This window comes from Aythya ferina, assembly GCF_964211825.1.
Source record: "Aythya ferina genome assembly, chromosome: 20".
Classification (NCBI taxonomy): Eukaryota; Metazoa; Chordata; class Aves; order Anseriformes; family Anatidae; genus Aythya; species Aythya ferina.
In genome coordinates this window covers 1,762,264-1,784,074 of record NC_140318.1, presented here as the reverse complement: position 1 = coordinate 1,784,074, position 21,811 = coordinate 1,762,264, and the positions used below count along the sequence as shown (strand labels likewise).

Sequence of the window (21,811 nt, the reverse complement as noted above, 5' to 3'; positions counted from 1 at the left end):
GCATTAAAAAAGACTTGGGATCAAATGGAGTTTACATCTTCAACCAAAGGCATTTTCTGGAAAGCATTGATGGGCCCTCACCAAACATCAGTGACTCACTGAATGTACAAGCTAAAGATCCAGAGATTGATCCAAATACCATGCAGTGAAACGAAATTTCTGTACCCGTTCTGCTATTACGGGAAGCTCAGCCATATATACTTTGGCTTGCCTTCTGGTTGCAGATACAGGAAACAAAATTTTTCTGAAGTCAAGTCCTTTAATAGAAAGAGGAGGAGCTAAGGCTGAATTGGAAGCAGAAAGAGTCATCGTTTGCCCAAACAGGAGAGCCAGGCTGGTGCATTCAGCCATTCCCAAAGCGAACGAGAATTAAATTGTCATGCTTGTGACTTCTGTCTCTTAAGGCATTCAGGCATAATAAATGATGCTGGCAACCTGGCCTTGGCATGGAAATCTTTCAAGATACAAGATGCTGCTTCTTGCTGTGATAAATATAGGGGTGACTTAGTTGCAGTGGAGTTTCTCAGGGAGAAAATGGATAGTGTTCCAATAAGCTGTCAATTATCATGTTTCTTTCCAGAGATATGTATCATTGGTGAATGGCAAGGCTGAACTGGCATCAGTTCAGATTTAAAGTGATAGAATGCTTTCCATGTTTCTTGCCGTAGTTCTTGGGAAGATTCTGGATCCATCCCCTTGAATATTTTATATACAACCTCAGAAGTAGCCTTCCATGTCTCCTGTCAAAGAGAGGTGTCTTGCTGCTTGTTCTTGCTCTTACTGAAGCAATCATACTTGTGATGTAGCTACCGTTGTGCTTTAACAAGGATTTACCAGGGCTCTGTTCCTATGGTTGTGTTCAGAAGTATGTTGGAAGAGTTGAAAATGGTTCCCAGTGTGTCTGCTTCCATCTGCTGAGGTCACTTTCTACTGGAAGTAGAAAAGAAAGAACTGCCGCACTCCCTCGGATTCGGTGCGTTGTCAGCACCGCTGGTGCACTGCACAGCCTCACTTAGCTGCCACGCCTCCACTTGCCCAGTGTAGCACAAAGCAGTAATGACTTCGTGCAGTGCAGTGTGCTGGGTCCTTGCTTTACATCACCGTTGTATTTCTGAATTATAAATCAGGATTATAGATTGTGTTTTAATTCAGCATGCTACTGCAGCTTTGTTTTCCTTTTGTTCAGTCCACGAAGTAGTTTTTGTTTCCGACGTACTGATGGGCTCCTGTACACATCCAGCACACCAGTTACCAGAGCCAAGGGTTCAAACACCTGTGAGCAGATCACGGGCACCTTTTAGCAGAGCCTCTGCAGGGCTTTGTTTTGCCTGCTGTTGGAAGGCATGGAGTAGGAAATGGACACAAACTGCTCCCTAAGAGAAGTGGAACAAACTAGAGCTTCTCTTGGGACAGAGAAGTGCTGAAGTCCTAAAAGCTTCAGCCTACCTGTATCGCTGGTCCAGTTAGGCAACTAGTAGCAAATAAAGATATTTTCAGAAAAGGATTTGAGGGATTAAATGGGGGATTTTCTCTCGCCTCTTATTGTTCTGATATGACATCAGTGCTGCCAAGTTGGTCATCACCAAAACATTTCTATAGCAGAAGAAAACAGGAGTGCAAGCTTATGTCCTTATTAAGTTAATTTTGCTTAGATAATTCTTTTTTACTTAAATAGAGATGTACATGTACAGAGGAGGTCTGGAAACATCACTGCCACTGTGATGACAAGATAATTCTTCAGGTTCTAATTACAAAATAAATTCAGTGTTACTGATACTGGGATGCAGCACCGTTTGAGGATCATGAAAACACACTTGAATGCTGTCGTGTTGACAGTTGTGTAAAGCTCTGTATTTGTCGTTCTTGAAATTCGTTAAGCAATCTGACAAATGGATGGTGATGGAGATCACAGGGTATGGCATCTCAGCAAAATGAAATGTCTCTGCCCACATGCCAGTGCATACTGCAGTAATCCTTGTGAGACTTGCAGACTCTCTTATCCAAGCGATGGTGGATCCAGCAGCTGTTGCACACGCCGTATAGGTACGGCCATTCTTCTGGGGCAGCTCGGAAGAAGAAACAATTGACTCAAATGGGAGCTCCAGTTAGTGAACTATTCTTAAAATAGAAGGTAACTTAGGAGATGTTTGCTGCTCTGTCTCGCTGTGGCTCAGTGGTTATAATGATATTGATGGCCTAGAAAGTCATGAGTGTGCAGGCCTGAGATACTGAGAGAGCTGGGCAATGTCCCCGGCTTGTGAGTGGAAAAATGGCTCTCAGTAGAGTTGTCCCATGTTTTCATGGCGACAGGCACGTCTGTTTAGTTACCTGGGTTAGAATAGGAGGTGGTGAGAATATTGAGTGGAGTGTTTATTGAGATGCAAATGTGCAAAAGAGAGCCCCACATCTTTGTCGTCCTGGAGAAAATGACTCACTCCTCAGCATTTGGCACATGTGAGGTCTGCATCCATTCTACTCCTTGCTACCGACTGTGGTAAGAACGCACATTTTGTGGAGCCCCAATTACAGAGCATAATGTGTGCATGAAGGCTGTGAGAGATCACAGAGATTGCATCTGGAAGGAAAATGAGGCAGTGCTTGCTGATTTATGCAGCTTTCAGAGGTGTAATTTCCGTGACACACTTGTCAAACACAGTGCAGCAGGCCTTTGAGGCCAGGCTGCCTCAGAGCACAGCAGCTCTGCATGCTCACACAGTGCAGCTAGATGCAGTTGTTTTTCAGGTCCAGCTGGGAGCTTTCCCAAAGTTCCCTTTTCTCCACCCCCTGCTTTGACCTCCACAAAGTGCTAAATTTTGCATTAAAAGGTTCCTTTCCCCCAGACTCTGCTGCAGAGGTTACTTACTCACTCCTTTCCTTTGGCTCTGATTGCAGGTTGCGCTGCTTCTGGCTGAGCATTTAACTCTTCCCCTGGAGCCTGCTGAGCCCCTAGGGAGCACTGGGACTCCAGGGTTGCCAACAATGCAGACAGTTGCAACAAACATGCTGATCGATCTAGGAGGGTGCCTCTCAAAGCTGGATTTTGGCTGGCAGATCAGAACGCTGCCCGGCACTGCCCTCTCGTGGCCCGAAAGGCTCTGTCTGGGCAGTGCTGGTCGTGATAAAAAAAAAAAAGACATAAAGACATATTTCATTTACAAGCATGTTGGATCATTTTGACAAAAACAGCAGCAAAAAGTCCTTGTAATACCTTCAAAACCCTCTTGGATCCAGGCAGCATATTGGACACATGCTTCTCCCAGCTCTAGCACTTTACGTACAGAATATCCTCCTGAGGGGCGTCCAGGCAGTTAGCTGCTGCCTGTTAGCTGCTCAGCGTTCTCATCGCCCCGTCTGCCAAGAGAGGCCTCCTGGAAGGGGTTCGCCTCCACTGATGCAGCTGTAAGCAGTGGAAGAGGATCAAAGGGGCTTCAACTTGACCTGTAGCACTCCAGCAGAGTCTCACATAGATCAAAAGAGACGTCCATGGCTAGAGCCTGACTTCTGTAACTTCTCGTGGAGATAACTTGGCAGAAGCTTGGCTCTGTCTTTATGATGGCCTAGGCTGCACGTAATGTGAATGGCCTCACACGCTGGAGGGGAAGCCATAAAGTGTTGTGTGTGTGCTGGATATCCTTGTTCTGGTTCTTCCAATTTGTTCTTTTCTGAAATGAGGCATGTCCTGGGGATCTCTGCACAGGCGGCTGATGCTGCAAGGCAGAGGAGGTGATTCCAGGATTCAGGCACTCTGCTTCCATTTCGTCCCCTCACACCCTAACCTCAGACCTTCCGTAGTCTGCAGACAAACCGGGGGGGTCTTCCCAGAACTGGGCAGTAATGCTGATTAGAAGAACTGAGGCTTAAGATGTCACTTCTCTTAAGAGGACCTGGTGTTGTCCCAGTTTCTCAGTTAAAGCAGGATTTCACAGAGGCTTTCTTGCTAGTTTGTGCTGTGAGTGCCAGGAGTCCTTTCTGTGTTTGAGCCAGTCTCTGGTGCATCACAGGACTGAGAGTCTGCTGCCACAGGATGGCGCCTGCTGGCCGGGCTTTCAGGGCTGCACGTGTGGGAGGAGGCAGACCACACACCTACGTGTAATGTGTGCTATATTCAGTCCTAACTCACACAGATATTTCCGATGAAATTCCCATACGTGTTTGCTCTGCCTTCGTTTTACAGGTCTGCTCCTCTGCCTTAACACCGCAGTTTTATCTGAAATCAATTGCTGTGTTCAGGGAAGTGAGACTGGCTCAGAAACTCTGACCATCCTTCATATTTCTACATGTCTGTATGTCTTGAGAGTGTAAATTTTGTGTGGTTGTTCCCAACTTTTAGTAGCAACTTCGAGGTTTTGATTTGCAGACAAAGCTTGGCTCGTCTGCCGTGTGGGTGTTGCAGCGGCTCGCGGAGCGTTCGCTGTGCGGCTTGGCACCGTCCTGCCGCGCTGCAGCCTGTGCCTGCTGGCGTTGGGCTGACAGCGCTGCTGGTACAGGAATTTCTTTTCAACTCCTGTTCTCACACAGTGGCCTTTGCTTGAATTCATGCAGTGCAGAAGGGACATCTAGTGGCCAAATGGAAAAGCGGTGACATGAATTCTAAGGGTAATTGTGATTTGCAAGAAAGAGCGAATTTTGAGAGACTGGGCCCCCGAGAACCCTCAAGCATTACATCACCGTAAGGTCTTTGAACCCTTCCATACACAGAATTGGCCTGTGGGTCTGTAAACTTGAAATTCGAGAACTTTAAGTCTTTTTGAATATATCTGGCACTTCTCAGCTGTGATTGAGAGCAGAGGAGTGTACCAAAGTAGTGATTTTTTCTCACAAGTGTTTTGAGTGGAACTGGACATTTGCTTCTTAACCAGCTTAACTTCCCTTGTGCCAGGCCTGCAGTCACCGAGGGCTGTGCCTAATAACACTCAGAGGAAGCTGATAAAAAAAATCAGAAGACTCTGATCCCGTTAGATTGCATCGCTCAGTTCAGAAAAGCAGAAATTTTTGTTCAGTGAGGTTCCAGAACTGGAAGGAGGGAAGGTGAGGCTCTGCGGCAAGTACCTGATGTGCATAGAAAGGAGGCATGGATGGCCCTGTTCTTACCAGCTTCTGTCTGTGGTACTGACTGTCACCTCACTCGTGTAGTCTCTAGTATCCAGTCCGTAATTTTAGCACTATTTAAGCCCTGTGTGAGGAAAAATAGTGCAACCATGCCACCGTGCATAGTTCTTGGAATGGAAAGCATAGGCTGTTTTGCTCTGGTACTTTGCTGTGCATTCATTGTGAACTGTTCATGGAGAAATGTGTAAGACTGTTTTCTGAAAAGTGTGCAGAAAAGGAGGTAATACAGAAAACAGCAAGGTTCTGCAGGGTACCCCGGACCTTCTCTCTCCTTTTTCCCTAATCCAGCTTGCCCGCTGCTGCCCCATTTTCCTGGCATGCATTTCCGGCTTGCAAAGTTCCCTGCCTGCTTGCTGAGAATAGAAGCCTCGCTGTTACGCTGTCCTTAAGTCTCTCGTAATGAGTGTTACACAGACGAAAGCAGCTGTGTCCTTTGGCTCTAATTTTAATACTATGTTAAAGAGCAGATTATACTGGTGTTGGGCTGCAGCAGTGCCGAGGTAGCACAAACCATGGCCAGTGTGGGGAAGGCTTTAGCAAGGATGACTAAGGACTTGGAGCTTATTCTTTAGATAACAAATCCACCCAATTGTGCTCTTTCTTTGGAAATGTAGTCAAGCCTAACAAATCAGGGCCTTAAAGAGTTGCATTAAAGTCCTTTAATTGGACTAAGCTGGTTAATACCTGCACTGGTTGCTGTATGCCCCAGGGCCCAGCACAGAAGTGGTCTGCCATTTATGCTGGCAAAATCCCATACAATTGCAAGCGTGACTGTTGAAAAATTAAATTCTAATATCCGCATAGGTGGATGCCGGATTAAGGTATTTTACTTAGGATAATGAAGCAGATGTCTTGACCTATGCAGGCTTTGGTAGCTTGGGCTAAATGAGCCTTAAGTCCCAGCAGACCTCTTAGATGTGCTACCAGTTAACATTGTCTGAAATGTACTGAGGGACACCAGGAATGTTCCTCTCAAGTTCTTTTAATTGTTCAGCCTCTGCTAAACTGTTCTGCTCTTTGAGTCTAGCTGGCAGGTACCAGGTCTTCAGGAGCCAGTGGCTCCGACAGGGGTGTCAGGACCCCACCGCAGCAGCACGTGAGACCTTAGCCTTTGGGGGAAGGCCTCTACCAGTTGGTTACACTGCCTCTGTTGTATGAACAATGCATGGCCTGCAGGTAAACACGTGAACCAGCAGTTACTGTGGGTAGTTGTGGAACATTGCAGTATTCAGCTTGGAGAAGGGGCAGTGTCTGGCGGAGGAAGAGCGGTGCTCCTTGCAGCGTGGCCGTGCAGTGGGTTCGCACGTATTGCTTTGACAAGGCAAGCTGTTGGCAGCATCATTCACCCAGGTGAGGCAAAAAATTCTGGGCAGAAAGATTCTGCACGTGAGTGCTTGGTTACGTCCCCTGGCAGCAAAATGAGAATCTAAGGAGGGAGAAATGAGTTCCAGATGGCTGCCGTAGCTGGCAAAAAAAAAAACAAAACGATGCTGAGGCTGGTCTTGAGAAAACAGAGCGGAGACACCAGAGCTGGCAGTGGGGGCAGGGTGGTCCAGATAAGGTTGATTACACGATGCATCATCTGTGGAGCGATCCGAGGCAGGGTAGTGAGGTGAAGCATTTGTTACCAAACTGTGGTGTGCCGCTGGTGAAAACGCCCGTGCTGTTGTTCTGCCTTCGCTGAAGGTAGAAACAAGGTGGTAAGCAGCCACTGCCCCGCACTGGCCGTCAGCCTGGCCAGTGTAAATTGCTCAGTGCAGGATTCCTGTTGCTTTCATCAGATTCTCGGGGGGTTGCCTTTATTTTTTTCCTGCCATAAAAGGTCTCACAGTGGACAAACGTGGCAGTAATGGCAGAAGCACGGGGCAGTCTCACAGCTCTGTCTGAACCCCTGCTGTAGTTTCGCATACACCTTTGTGCACAGCAAACGTCACAGAGACCCTGCCAGAGACTGACCCCTAGTTTTACCTTTGCTTTTAGTTTCAGCTTTAGAATATACGGAGCACTGACTGCAACTTGGAAGCGTGTTTATTTTGTTCCACATTATCCTGCATTTTCAAGTTAAAATTGGTGACGGTTTGCATGAACCTGAGCTTGCTCTGGGGGTTGTTGAATTCTTTACCTTGATAGTTTGCAGCTGGGACCTATTTGTGGTACTGGTAACCTGTATTTAATGGTAGGATACTTGTGGGAAAGAGCCCATGCTTTAGTACAGAACTTGTCCAAAACAGGAACTATTTTTTCATCAATTTCTGCACTTGCTTTCCAAGTCTGGTACAGGTATTGTTGAGAGTTTGGAAAGGAAGAGAACTGATGAAGCACTGCAATGGATTTGCAGCACAGGTCTGTCCGCGCCGACTCCTTGCTCTCTTTCATGCTGCTTTTTTAAGCTCGTACGGCATCTTACCTGCCTTCTATTTTTAGTTGTCACTGGAGGGGTGAGGCAGTGTATGTAATTCTCATTAGGGTTAATTTAATCCAATTGTGATGTGGATTTGAGGTACTTAGGAGGTCACAACTGAGCGTGAGCTCTGTCTGCTTCCAGGGGCTCCCAAAAACCGATGGACCCTGACAATTTTTTCTGCTTGTAAAACTCTAAGCACATGCATGTAAATGTGGGGGTGTGATCTGGTGCTTGTGTTACACGGCCGTGCCTGTTGGTCTCTGTGACCGTTCCCTAACCAGAGAAGAGGGCTCGTGTACGTCTCAGGGGTTTGTGTGCTTCGGGGGCTCGCAGATCTCACGAGGCAGCCGTAAGGACCGATGTCTCTGCTCTTTGGAATTACTAGTGAGCTTTTTGTGTCTTTTGGCTTATATTCTCTTTGGACAAGTCATCCCCTTCTGGAAGGTCCTTGTTGGTCCTCACCTGCAACAGTGGACGGTGCCTGACACAGCACCCGCACCCGGCCGTACCCCCAGCGCTGGGCTCCGTCCCAGCCGTGCAGCTCCCAGCTTCGTGTCCTTCCTCAGTCAGGGGACTGCAGGGGAGCCACAAGCCGGGGCCACCCGCGGGGTCCTGCCCCTTCTGGCCTCCAGCAGCGCCGGGGTGCCCGTGGGGCCGGAGCTGTGCCCCCGGCAGTTCGCTCCAGGCGATCCAGGCAGCGTTTTCCCTGTGCTCGGCAAGGCAGCGGAGCGCTGCAGGGCGCACGGGGACTCTGTCCACAGCCATAGTGCTGGGCCCGCTCCGGCACAGCATGGACGGGGTGCCGCAGAGCCCGTGATGTAGGGAGAGCTGCTGCGCCTGACCTGCAGCCGCCGGTCCTCCCGGAGGCTTTCACGACAGCCACGCGTAGACTTGTCATGGAATTAAAGAAAACTACATCCAGGGTGTGCAGCGCTGCGCTCCTGCTGCCACTTTTCCTCTTGTTTTGGGGTAAGTTTTTGTCTTCTGTGCCTGATTCTTACCCAGATAATGTGCGGTAACTTTAGATCAGGTCTGTGATCTGTGCTTGTATTGCAGACGTAACTGAACGAAATGCCACTGTCATGGTTAGATTGGGAGCCTGAAAACTTCTTGTCAGGAAGATAAAAGACATTTGATTCTAGATAAGCTTTTCCTTCTATTTATTTCTTGTCTCCCTTTGTCCTTCTCCCTGTGCACTTGTGAGTGCATTTATTCACTAGAGCTAAAAGCGTGTGCACTTTCGTGTAAAGAAGTACTCAGCTATTGTAATAACCACTTGCTCCACTGAAAAGTTCTAAATTTTACAGCTGTGCCCACACAGAAGAAACACAGCTTTATTCCCAGTCTGTATCCTTCAGAAATATGTCAAGGCAGGAGAGGAGTGTATCTAGGGGAGTACAGCAGTACGTTCAAGTGTCAGGTATCTCTGGTGCAAAGTGTGGAGGAAGAAGACAGTGCATGAGTTTTCTCTTAGAGATGTTGAAGAAAGTAGATCTGTCCTGAAAATGCAAGAAGTGACGAGGTAACAGAAGAGCTAACGAGGTGATGAGGTAACAACATTGCTGCTTGTTGTTGTTGGTTGGTTGCTTGCTTTTTTTAGTATTTTCTTCCACATTGAAAACTTACTTTATAGCCACAGAACATACTTGAGCATACTGGGGTCCTGCAGCTCCACAGCAATGTGTCTTTGGGCTTCAGAAGTCACCCTTGTATATAATTCCTTATGGTCCCTAAAAAATATATTTGTTTCTTCTGGAATTGGGTGCTTGGGCCTAGACATCTGTTTTAGTCATCTAGGGATTATAAGGTTGTGTCAGGAACATGTCCAACCTTTTACTGGAAAATATGATTGGGATTGAACAGGCCTCCTTATGCTCTTTTCAGCACTGCCAGGCCAATACATGTATATACAAGTCCTCTTTGGTTGCCACTCAGATAGAACAGCGATGAACAAGGGTGTGAAAAAGTAAAGATAAAACTACAATCCAAGTGCCTTCTCTCTGCTCATACCTGCTGGATGCTGCATTTGGGTGTTTCTTGCACTAGTGGGTGATGTTTATGGCCTTTTTCAGCTTTCTTTTTATTCCCCAACAATTTATTTTTTCTTCCTCTGAAGCCTCCCTAAATTGACTTTTCTGTGATCACCTCCAACCATGAATATGAAAGTCGAACTCTGTTGTTTCTGGGTTCTTTTTTTCCCCTCCTACCAGCTTCTTTGTGTGGTGGGTTGGCTCCAAGTGCCTGGAATTCCTCTGGCCACAGGGAAGCAGCAGGACTGTCTTTTGTATCTAGTAACCATAGCTACTGGTTTGAAGTGGGAGGCAGTCATGGAGCCTTTGTGCTGTGCAGGGAAGGCCGGCTGGGCTGCACAGACCCCGTAAGTGGCTGCTGGAGTTGGCGTGGGCTTGGGGGTTGGTGCTGTTTGGCTGCTGCACCGATAACTTTCCTCTTCTGGGTGAAGCTCTTCTCTGGAACAGTATTTTCCTGAGAATGTCCTTTTCTTTTGGATGGTGGATGACATATCAACGTAGCCAGTAAAGCTGAAGGCAAGCCCAGGTTTCCACACCTGCTCTATTTTGCAAGGGGAGTTCAGCCAGGATTTACCTGTACGACTGGTGGTATTTATGTGGCACCTGTAGAGCTCTTAAGGCCATAAGGAAATGCCTTTTCTTGCCCTCATGAGGCATAGGACTACTTTTGTGATTTCTAATGGGCTGAGTCAAAATACCATGGAGGCACAGTATGGCCAAGTTATCCAGTCATGGTGCTGGTTATCTCAATGGCCAGTTGCAAGCTGTAACTGCAAGACCACCCGGCTCCCAGATCCACGCTATCTCCAGTGGTTTAACATAAACTCTGGAGGGAGAGTGGAGGAGCCTCCGCATGTGCCTGCACTTTCAGTGCTGCTTGCTGCGTAATGGACAGGACGGCTCTCAGCCTAAGGTGTGTTGGAAAGTAGATTCTGGAGAGCAGAGCCAAGTGTCTACTCCTCTCTGTTTCCACAACTCCAGGCAACAACAAGCACAGTAACTCATGTACCTTTGGCCTTTAAAATGCTTTGGGTACCTATTGAGAGAGAACACGTGCAGACAAAACTTTTTTTCTGGCAGTTTGCTGTTTGCTCTAACGCGAGCTCTTGAGATTAGCTGGGACATCCAGCCAGTTTAAGCCTTACGCTCTTTTAAACATGGAAACAAAGAGATGCAATCCTTTCAACTCTGTTGATTGTCAGTAAATTTAAATTAGAATTGGAAATTAAAGCTTATGACTCATTTTATTTAACTGGCCATGCAGGAAACCCCCGTCTCAGTATTTGATCTGTGGAAATGGCTGAGAGATCAGAGAAGTGTAAGCCATGAAGGTCAGCTTGGAGGAGTGTTTATGGAGGGGAAATACGGGGATGTTGTAAGAACAGATCAAAGAGTTACTGTGGCAATATATGCAACACTATCAAACCCAGTTATTTATAGCCTGTGTCTTTCTCTAGGTTCTAGAGAAAGATAGTGGGAGGTACATCTTCATAGATGTGCTAAAACATTGAACAGGTCATGAGAAAGATGGCCATTTCCACGGCAAACAGGACAAGGGATATCAGTTAGGGAATACTTCAGGTCAAATGAAATCAGTGCCAGTTGCTGGCGTTTCCTAAACTTGTCAGTGGTCTCAGAGAATGCCAGGGCCTTGCTTTCTGGTTATTATTTCTGGCTCCTATTACTAGGAACACGTGCTTTGACTGTGTCCAGGGAGAAGGGGCTTAATCTCACTCTCCCCCATGCTAAACACCTCAATTTTTAGCTTGTAGTGAGGATGGCAGCATTCTGCTGTGCCAACAACAACGTGGGGCTTCTAAGGGCCTAGGATGCAAAAAGCATCCCCTGAAGAGGGGCGGTGTGCCCCCAGGGCAGGTAAACTGAAGGCTCTTCCTAGGGAAGGACTGGGTTTTGTCAGGTCGCTGCCTTCCCCTGCAGATAGGCTCGCCCTCTGCAGTTAGCAGGCCTGGGGGGAGGGAGGGCAAGCAGCAGCAAAGCCCCCCCTCAGCCTGCCCAGGCCTCCTTGTGCTGTGTGGGACCCAGGAGCAGGCGGTGGTGTGCGCCCTGTCACTAATCCCAAACACTGACCAGGACAGGGAAAGATCAGCAGAGGTCGGCAGGGATTTACTAATATAAGCACATGCCTTCCTGTTGGCATGGAAACCCAACTCTTTCCATTCCTTCAGTGGGTGACACAACTGCTAACTAAGCTCTCGGATACCCAGGGTGCAGGGCTCCTCTCTACCTTCGGCCTCGCTGCCTTTCCCCAGCAGGCAACGTGCCAGGGTGGTCAGCGGGAGCCCTGCTGGAGTCGCATCGGGGTGGGCTCCTGAGCCTTCACCCCTCAGGCTCTTGAGGGTTCCTCGAGCTCAGCCGTTGCGGTGCAGCCAGGGGCTGCTGCTGGGAAGGCTGCTTTTCTCTCCTCTCCGTTGTAATCTGTCTTTTTTTGAGTTGTAGTGAGCGGGCGGGTGAAATCCGCCTGAAGGAAGCCCTTTTCTCCACAAGGCTCCCGAAGCTTTTCATGAATGATGACAACCAGAGGGGGTAAGATGTAAAACAGCATGAAGGCCAAGGAATTCAACAGGGCAGATCTATGCACAAACATACATAGTGCTCCATGTACGGATTGTAACTTTGGAAACAGAAAGTAAGACTTGTAAGCATGAAGTAGTCCTTTCCCAAAGTACATCATTAAGACAATATGCCAAAATCCTATCTGATGCAAGCTGAATAATAGAAGACAAAAGTGCTAATTTAGGAGATGAAGTGTGTAAACTCTTTTCTCCCCGCTGTAGGAGCCCTGCTCCTCCAGGAGCTGACTGTACATTCCCGACCCGTGCTTGGCGTGGGACCTGGGTGAGGCTGTTGGTGCCGCCTGGAGCCTGGTTCCCTGCCAGAAGCCTTGCAGCTTCCCCATGGCATTTCACATCCCTGCTGGCCTTCTGGGAGAGGGAGGCTGAGGGGGATGACAAAAGTTAGAGCCATGCAGGCTAGGTTCTCATCCTTTTGTCTCAAAAAGCCCCACTTCAGATTGACCCAAAGGTAGGAAAGACAATTCCTTCTATCATTAGTGCTCCCATAATTAAGCCAGGTAAAGTACCCAATCTGACATTGCCCCGGGCTCCAGAGCCTACCTTCTGCTGGGCATTATCTGTTTCCAGAGGTGATTCAGGCCTCTGGGAATGCTCAAAGCCACACCTGGCAGGTGTAGAAGTGGGCAAGTTTCACATCCTGGAACTAGTGAAAATGCATTTGGTAGTGTTGGTATGAACCCAGAAACAGGAACAAAGCGCACCCTTTTCTGTGACCACCTCTCCTTGTGATAGGCAGCTGTGATACTTACATTATGTGCAGAAATAAAGCATGTCAGGGAGAGGAGAAAAATCTAACTTTTAAATTCTGTAATATCTCTGACGTAGAGCATTAAAGGCTTGGAATAATTTAATCTTAGAGGAGACTTGTGAGAATGTGTAATAGTATCTATTGTATAAGCTGGGCAATCTGATAAGGAAAATGGAATTGGCCTGCCTAAGCTCACATCGAGTTTTTGCCAGGCCAGGTAATAATTTTCTGGCATCCTGACTCATAAGGCATTTGTGTCTAGGATTGGGAGCATTAGTAAGAGGTGGTCGTCAGGTGAAAACGTGCTGGGTGCAGGGCACATGTGTGCACAGGTGTTCAGGGAGGTGCCACTGACTGCTTGGAATTTTCTAGTGTGTGTTGAGGTGATGTTGTGCCATTTGAATGAAGCATTAAATATAATTAAAAGCCAAACAAATGACAGTAGTCACATGTCAGTGCTGTCCTTCAGTGTGAAGAAGACAAGACGGTCTCTGGGCTGATAACCTAACACAGCCACTTCCCTGCTGGAATTTTAAGTGACTGCTAAGAGCACCTCGAAGGTAGTTATCAGGGAGGCATGATATCGTTGTCAGTGAGTACGTGCTAGAGTGCCAGTTAAGGGGTGCCTTCAGCTGGTAGTGCTAACAAAATACCAGAACGGAGGGCAATCTGTGAAAGAAGTCACTTCACTGCAACTTGTGGGCTTTAAAAACAAGATTGCCCTGTATCTCAGTAATTGCTGATTTCTTATTTTATAGATATAAAGCTGGCTGTTGCAACTGCCCTTTGACGAGAATATTTAATAAAGATATAAAGTATAAAACTATTAAAGCCAATTATTAAAGCCCAGAAAAGCAGCTCATTTGCCTTAAAGTGATACAAAAGGTCACAAACCCCCCTCTTCTAGGGAAAACCTTTGTCAGCTTCTTTTAAAGTGCAAAACCAGACCTATCCTGACAGAGCTCAAGGAATGCTTTATATCTGACTCTATAGCCTTTGAAGTTCCTCTTAATCCACCCCTAAATGCCTGGAACATATTCTTCAAAGAAACTGTGTCTTCTCCAGTTTCATTCCAGCGTAGGGCTGCAGGATGGCATGACTGCAATATAGTGGTCATTGTTTTTCCACTTTAAAACATCACTGATTTGTAATGTTCTTGTGAAAGGTAAAGGAGAAATCCTGAATGTTGCTGTTGAACTAGCAACAGAAACTTTTTGTGGAAAGCTATAAACTCCAGTGACTTCTTTTGACTTTATTTTCACAATTGTCATAAAACAGCATGGTCTGAATGCTTTTACAGTCACATGGATGTGGTGCAGCAGGAAATGCTAATTAATTTGTTATGCTTCATTAGCATTTGTTGCATATTCATATGCAATTCACATTCACGTAGTAATTTATTCCAAAATTTAGAGGAATTACTGTATGCCCTTGGGCTGATTGATGAAAATATCAAAAACCGAGCTAAAAAAATCAGACTTGTTCTCAGTGTAGGTGGCAGCCTCCATCCTTGATACCCGTTCAGGACACTGGATTCTTGCAGGCTGTGTGTAGCTCTCTGGCGATGCCACAAGTGCTCCTCTCACTTCTCACTGCTGAAGTCCCCCTTTCTGAGATTGCTTTGTAATAAATTCTGCTGAAGAGTAATGTCTCCTCTGTGACAAAGTATTTGGCCAAAACTTTAGCATTGCCACTGGATGGATGTTAGGGCTGTGCTGTATTTACACGGGGTCATGTTTTGTCCAGGAATATTGCAGTAGTAGTGTGGCTGGCTGCCTGGGCATCCCTGCCAGAGGCCAGCTGCTTAGCTCCGCAGGGCAATTCAGGCTTTGGGGGAGAGATGGAAAAAGAAATGTGTTTTCCTTCTTGTTTTGAGAACTTTGCTGTCTCTGGTAATTACCTGTCTCCTTGCCTAGCAGCGGGGTGCTAAGGGAAGAGGTTAATTGACGCACACAGGTAACGTTCATCTTTTGATGTGGAAAGGTGCCAGTGCTGTGCTTGAAGCATCTCCAGGCAGAGTTCTCATGGGGGCTAAAGTGGAGTGGAAAGGAGCCTTTACTAATTACCTGTTTGATATTAAATTCCAAAGGTGCCACGGTGCTTTAATGACCACTGCCGTGTTCAGCCCGAGCTGAGACTAGTTAGGAAGATCAAGTAGTGAAGAGGGTTTTTACTTTCAACTTGGCTCAGCACTCAGTGCATCCAGCTGCCTTTTCTGCCTGAGGCCACGAATGTTTTAAATTTACAATTAGAAGATTAAATCCAGAAAGCAGAATTTTTTTTTGCTAACCATGGAGACCCCTGACAGATGGAATCAGAAGCGTTGGACCAATGCGACAACACAGAGCGTTCATTAATAACCAATCCAAAAAGGCAATGTTTCTCTGCAGAATAAGGTCCTGCTGAAGTCACCACTGTTAGACGTAACTCAGGAAACATTTGGTCACATGTAGCTAAAGGTAATCCAGTAACAGTGCAGTGAACCTGTCTCTCTGCAATCCTGCACATACCTGACGTGAAGATACAGCTGGCTGTGAGTACACATAGCAAGGTAGCTGCTGCTGCTGTTCACAACCATAGTGACTGCAGAGGAGTTGGGATTCTCCCTCTCTTCTGCCTTTTTTTGGTAAGCCAGGAGGGCCTTCGGACTTTTTAATGAAGCTTCATGTTTGCTGGACTTGGTATCTCTTCGGCCCTGTTTTATCTCCAAGTGTGCACAGGTGGGGACGTGCAGTTCTCACCCAGTTCTGGTGCCACGGACAGGCGTTAGCGGCTAACCCAGGTGAGCGAGCACTGCAGCCGTGTGATGAACCAAATCAGAGGGGGGACCGAGAGGTACGTGTGCTGTGAAAGGCTTTGGAGACGACAGGAAATGTTGAAGGAATTTGCTATTTAACTTTATTTGCAATAAACATGTAGCCAGTCTGCTTATAATGGGAACAGAACAGCGCACGTAGTCCCTGAAGTGACTGCAGCCAGTCTATGCCGGCAGTGCTGGGGTGACTGCGGAAATGTCAATTCCTGTGCTGCAAACCAGAGAAATCGTCCTGAGCACGCAGTGGGCTTGGGCTCTTTTTGTCACAGGCTCCTGGCCTCTGGAAGGCACGGGCTGGGCCTGGCTCCTCATTAAGCGTACAAAGGCTCGGATCTCCTGCCTAGGAAAGCTTTTGGGAATGGTTTCCTGGGCTCCCACTCTAATTGCTACAGGGATTCCAGGCAGATTCCGTCATCCTTGTTTTCTGCCTGACTGGGAATCTGAGAATAAAAGGGTTCACGGCAGAATAATGAGCCTGCTGGACAGTGCACGCTCAGCAGCAATCCCCGGCATCACATGGGAGAGGAAGGGGAGGCTGGGCGGGGGGGATGATGCTGGGAAGGAGGGGAAGGGGCCGGCTAAATCCCTGAGCACCCTCCCTCCCCCATCGGCACTGCCTCTTAAAAGAAGACTTAGAAACACTGCAGTCCTTCGGTGGGAGGAATTAGGGGGAGGTCAGGGTAGGGGCAGGCTTTTGTAAACCAAAGTCTCCTCTAAATCCCTTTCAGGCCCTAAAGCCGGATGCCTCCACCTTCGTGCACAAAGGGACCAGGGAGCTGATGGGGCCCGGAGCTGACAGAAAGCCACTGATGCAGATTAACTGCTGGCTGTGTAGGAGGTGCACCAGGGCATGGCGAACAGAACCAAAAATGGGCTGGGGGGGTGATGGCACAAATGAGAGAATAACTAAGGTCAGCCCAGAAGGGGTACGGTGGTGGCGGTGCTGTGTGACCCCGGCACGTCCTCAGCGTGGAGCACAGCGTGCTGAAACCTCTCCGTGCTGGCAGAAACGTGGCGAGGGCCGGGGGCAGTGAGCTGCGGTGCTGAGAGCTCTGCGGGCCCGGTTTGAGTGACTGCCCGTGCTCTGCCAGTGGCTGGGGACCTGTCACGGGCTGCACGCAGGTACACGCACGACAGCAAAAATGGCAGAGCATGGCATGCAAAAAGAAGTGATTTTTCCAAGAGAGAAGCGTTTTTTCCAAAACACCTGCTGTATAGTTGTTTGCAGAGTTACTTCCATGTCGGATGCTTTGTAACAGCTATGCGGGAACCAGCCTGGGGTTGGCCCCTCAGCTTCTCTCCTGTGCGTCCTGTAATGGGAACCAAAGCAGAAGCTGCCTGATACCAGAAAGCTGCAGTGGGATGGGAAGCTAATGACTGCTGTCTTTGTGAGGGGGGACTGTCTGCATTGCCTTTCTACCTTTGTGCTATTTTTATTTTTCTTCTTTTGCAAGTATATCATTGTGTCATCGAGTCCAGGGTGTGTATCCTAACTCCAGTACCAAGGCAGCAAGCTCTTGTTCCCTGGGCCATTTTTGCCTTTGACCAGTTAGATCATTTCACAAAGTGAATTTAAAATTTCATTTGGAAAAGATATGAGGATTCCCCCTATTCTGCCATTCTCTATTGACAAATACACACATTGAACGTTTTTTGTTGTTTTCTCTATCACGTACCTGTGTAATCTTGTTTATAAGAATTAAATTTGCAGATATTAATAGTTAGGGCCATCAGCATGAACCTCATCCATCTCTGCTCTTCTAACACCTAAGGATTTCCTGCTGTGTAAGGTTGTAGGCTGGCAACCCCTGAGATGCAAGTGGTGATCAGCAGAAGGGCTTTCTTCTGTAGGGCTACTTATTGCTGACTAATACAGCGTCCGTTTTCTCAACAGGAACTTCATCCTCTGAAAATGACAGCAGCTGTTCATCGTCCCCGTGTGAAAATGGAGGGACCTGCAAGGATTTGGAAGTGGGTTATCAGTGCACCTGCCCTGTGCAGCCTGTAGCCTACACAGGCACAAACTGTGAAATTCTCTATGATGCATGCGTCAAACATGATTGCCCTGCCCACAGCGTTTGCAACAGGACCGAAGGACTCCTGGAATACGAGTGCATCTGTATGCCTGGCTTTACAGGTAGTGATTGTGACATTTATATTAACGAGTGCGAGAGCAACCCCTGTAAAGATCCTCGTTTTGAATGCGTAGATAGTATAAATGGATACACCTGTAAATGCCGAACGGGACTGGATGGAGAAGGCTGCCAAACAGAAAGCTCTGTGTGCTCTAGCCACCCCTGCCTAAATAACGGGACGTGTGTTGAGGGTCCTGGGGACTATGCCTGCATCTGCCAGCCTGGCTTCACCGGGGCCCACTGCAAAGACAACATTGATGAGTGCGCCTCCAACCCGTGCCAGAATGGAGCCATCTGCCGAGACAGGGTGAATGAGTATAGCTGTTTCTGTGTGCCTGGGTTCCAAGGATACAACTGTGAAATAGACATCAACGAGTGTGCGTCCCGGCCCTGTAAAAACAATGGCACCTGCCTGAATGAGATGGATCACTATTTGTGCAAGTGCATCCCTGGCTACACAGGTACCTTTCATGCTCGTGTACTGGCCTGGTGGTTGGGTTACATCTCGCTGCTTTTGGTGCTCCACAACGTGCCTGGTCGTGGTAGGAGCTGTCCCGAGAAGTTGTTGTTCTACAGCTGAGTCTTTGATGCACAACTCAGATTTTTTGAGCGTTTTGTACTGTGTGTGAATGATGGCATGGTGCTTGTTTTCATGGCTCCCAGGAAGTAGCTGAGAATTTGATTTCCAGGGATGGTGTTGATGTTGAGAGACATGGATATAAGAGTGAAGGTGGGGGCGCTGCCTGAGCCAGGAGTGCTAGATACCAAGGAGATGTAATTAGCTTCAGTAGGAAATTACGGGAGATGTACAAGGAAAGAGATTTAGTATCAGGAAGAATACACTTAGTGTTATAACTAAGTCCCAACAGGAATGACTGAGTCTGACTTGTAGTTCTTTGTCCTGTCCTGTAGGACTTGTCTGAGGGGAGTAGGCTTTTCTGGAAGAGAGTGGCTTTTAGGTGGAGATTTCTTTTCCAGTTCTTTGATGTCTGGAGAATGTTTTTGGCATGTGGCATAAATATCCCTTTTATGTGCATCTGTGCTAATGGTGACTCAGAGAGTAATCTCCACCTGTGAGTTATCTGTGAGGGAGGCAGCGGGGGGTTCTCCTTTCTCTAGCCCTGCTTATCGGAGAGGAATGCGGCTGTGCTGCGCCCGTGGCTGCCTGGTACCACTTAGCACATGAACTTTCTCAGCCTTCCTCACTGACACAGACTGAAGTGACTCAAGAGTTAGGTTGCTGCGAAGGAATGCTGCTGATTACCAGTGGAATGAAGAGAAGTTACAACATCAGGAATGCGGTCAGTGATGCTGAGTCACTCTCTGATAAAACTGAACAGAGCCAAGGGAGGAAAAAAGCAGAATTCTGTAGGCCTTACAGTTACCACTGATTTTGAGTATTAAACGTGATTCTCTTTGCAAATCACCTTCTTCTGTACCTTTTCCTGAATCTTCAAATAAGGATTGTGGGATTCCCCTGCCAGGGAAGTGATAAAATAACCCAGGTAGCTGGAGGAGTTTGTTCTCTGAGTTACTCTGATGTTGTGTACGAGCCTATGATCTAGTACTTCGTCCTGAACTCAGAGGCTCTGCCACCACTGGCTGCCAAGGCAGGTTGTTTCCTGGTGTTCTCAGCCAGAATTTGGGTGAAGGAAGTTTTGTATGGGTATTGACAGGTTTGAAACAGCAGCTTAGGGGGCCCGCATTCCTGAGGATTAGGATGGCCTTGTCCATGTTTTTAGCCTTTACCAAGCAGGAGAGATTAGATGGATTGGCAGGTGCCACTGCTATGACTAATGTTTGGAGGTGATGTCAGGCCACAGACAGCCTGAAGTGGTTGAATACAGTACGGCAAGGTTGCTGCAGAGCAGTGTGCATGGCAGGTCTTCCTCTGTCAGTGAAAGCTGAGGTTTTGGACCAAAAATGCCTGACTTAATACTCTTCACAAGTAACAACAGCTAATGCCTAATTTTTAGTAACGTTTCATAATTAGATGGCTTACTATTACCTAGTATCACTGTAATTAGCATTTTGCATTGCTTTAATGTTTTTTTCCCAGGTATCTCAAAGCAAGTTACAAATATTATTTAAATAAATGGAACAGTGTTTTGGAGAAGCAGGTAGAGATCACTTTTCCCATTCCCAAAATGCATCTGCCTCTGATGTGGAACACTGGATCTGGTTAATAGCAGTGCAACACAAGTGAAGAGTACCATGTCTAACTAAAAGTGTAAGGGTTCTATCATATATAGAAGTTTAAATAATGCTAACTAGCAGCGAGATTCTTCTTTCCTCATCCCTGTCCTCCCTCCCCCAAAAGGATCCCCAGCCAAAACAGCTGTCCTTAGATTTTTAAGGAGTGCAGGCAAGTAAGATCAAGATTTTATGGCTTATTTAGCAAATGGATGTCATTTGTGAAGTGCTGATTGATTGACTACTTCAATGAATCTGCATGAAAGAAACAAAACCTTCATAAATTCTGGAAACTTTTCTTAGTTTTGTTGTAAGACTGAAATCCAAAATCCTAAACAAAACAATTTTGTTTCTAAGTAAAAATTAAAGGTCCTTAATTTGTAAGAATCGCATACTGTTCATAAGCTCCCAATGTTCTTATGGCAAAATTAGAAAAGATCATTATGGTAACCAGTTAGAGTTGGTAACCTTAGGATTGATGGCTTTAGTGAGTCCAGCTCAGAAGTGGAGGCAGCACAGATATGCTTAGCTGGATTTTTAACACAGTTATTTCTCTCTTTTGTAACCAAGGTATAAACTGTGATGCTGAAATAGATGAATGTGCTTCATACCCTTGCCAGAATGGGGCCTCGTGCATAGATCACGTTGGGTTCTACACCTGCACCTGTGCACCCGGTTACCGAGGAATCCAGTGTGAGGTGGACATCAACGAGTGTGAGAGCCAGCCATGCCAGCACAACGGGACATGCCATGACCTCATTAACAGGTGAGAAATCAGTGTTTGGACAGTCGGATACTGGTACTGATCTAAAGTTCTGCTTAGTGGAGCCTGTCAAATTAGAGTAGACATCCACTGGGAGAATTGGATTTAGTCTTTCATACCTCCCAGTGGTTCCAGTGGCAGTACCTGAGAGTGATTAATAGCAATATGTGAGAGGACCCCTACCAGTAGCAAAACTCCTAGGATGCTCAAAGAAAGGTAGAAGATGGCTCCTGTTATTGATTCCAGCTGACATATCAGATGCAAAGGGAAGTGATTTGCAGATCTTGATCAGCAAAAGCAGCTGCTGAGAACATACCTGTGTGTGTGTGAATCTGCCTTTTCACAGACATTGTGAGCTCCCAGACTGCTGGGGTTGGTCTGCTCTCTCATTAGCGTGGCCTGTTTGTGTGGATGGAAATGTCTTTTTCCTCTGCCCCAAGTGGGTTTGAGGACGAACTCCAGCTTCGTTTGCTCTTTTCTTACACGGGACTCAGCAGCAAAATGAAGAGCCTTCTGCATTGCTGTTTTGTTGCCCCACAGCTACCAGTGTGACTGCAGTGACACAGGCTTTGAAGGGGACCACTGTGAGTTGGATATCCTGGAGTGTGCCTCTGAGCCCTGTCTGAACAATGCCACGTGTGTTGAAGGAATCAAGAACTACAGCTGTGCCTGTTGGCCAGGTAGGTTAGAAATCTATTCTGTTATGCCAGCATGTAGACACATTGCAATGGAGAGGGCATTATAAATTGTCCTGTTGACAAAGTAAGGAACGAACAATTGTACTGCATGGTCCAGCATGATTGTTTTTTTGATTATCCAAAACAGTGAGGCTGCCACCACTTGTCTTTACAGTTCATTCCAGGATCTAATTGATCCCTTTGTTGAGAAAGGCACACTGATTCTCAACCATAAAATTTCCCTTCTCCTCTTTTCTGCCTTTTCCCATCATATGTTTATTTTATAATTAATAGTTCTCTGCAAATTGGCTATCTGGCTCTTGCCTTTGACATACTGGAGAAA

The 21,811-nt window shown here is 47.0% G+C and overlaps 1 protein-coding gene across 8 annotated transcripts in view; it reads left to right on the top strand.

Annotated features, from left to right (window-relative positions):
- Positions 1 to 21,811, top strand: part of CRB2 (crumbs cell polarity complex component 2) — a 126,811-nt gene that overhangs the window by 83,147 nt on the left and 21,853 nt on the right. For 4 of the 8 annotated variants that reach the window (XM_084493725.1, XM_084493728.1, XM_084493729.1 and 1 more), the window contains 3 exons: positions 17,595 to 18,296; positions 20,599 to 20,794; positions 21,332 to 21,471. In XM_084493725.1, the coding sequence (XP_084349851.1) occupies positions 17,595 to 18,296; positions 20,599 to 20,794; positions 21,332 to 21,471 (1,038 nt within the window). Of the gene's footprint in view, positions 1 to 8,146; positions 8,483 to 13,364; positions 13,446 to 17,594; positions 18,297 to 19,049; positions 19,137 to 20,598; positions 20,795 to 21,331; positions 21,472 to 21,811 lie in introns of those variants that run through there. The other 4 variants (XM_084493726.1, XM_084493730.1, XM_084493732.1 and 1 more) reach the window with 4 other exon arrangements.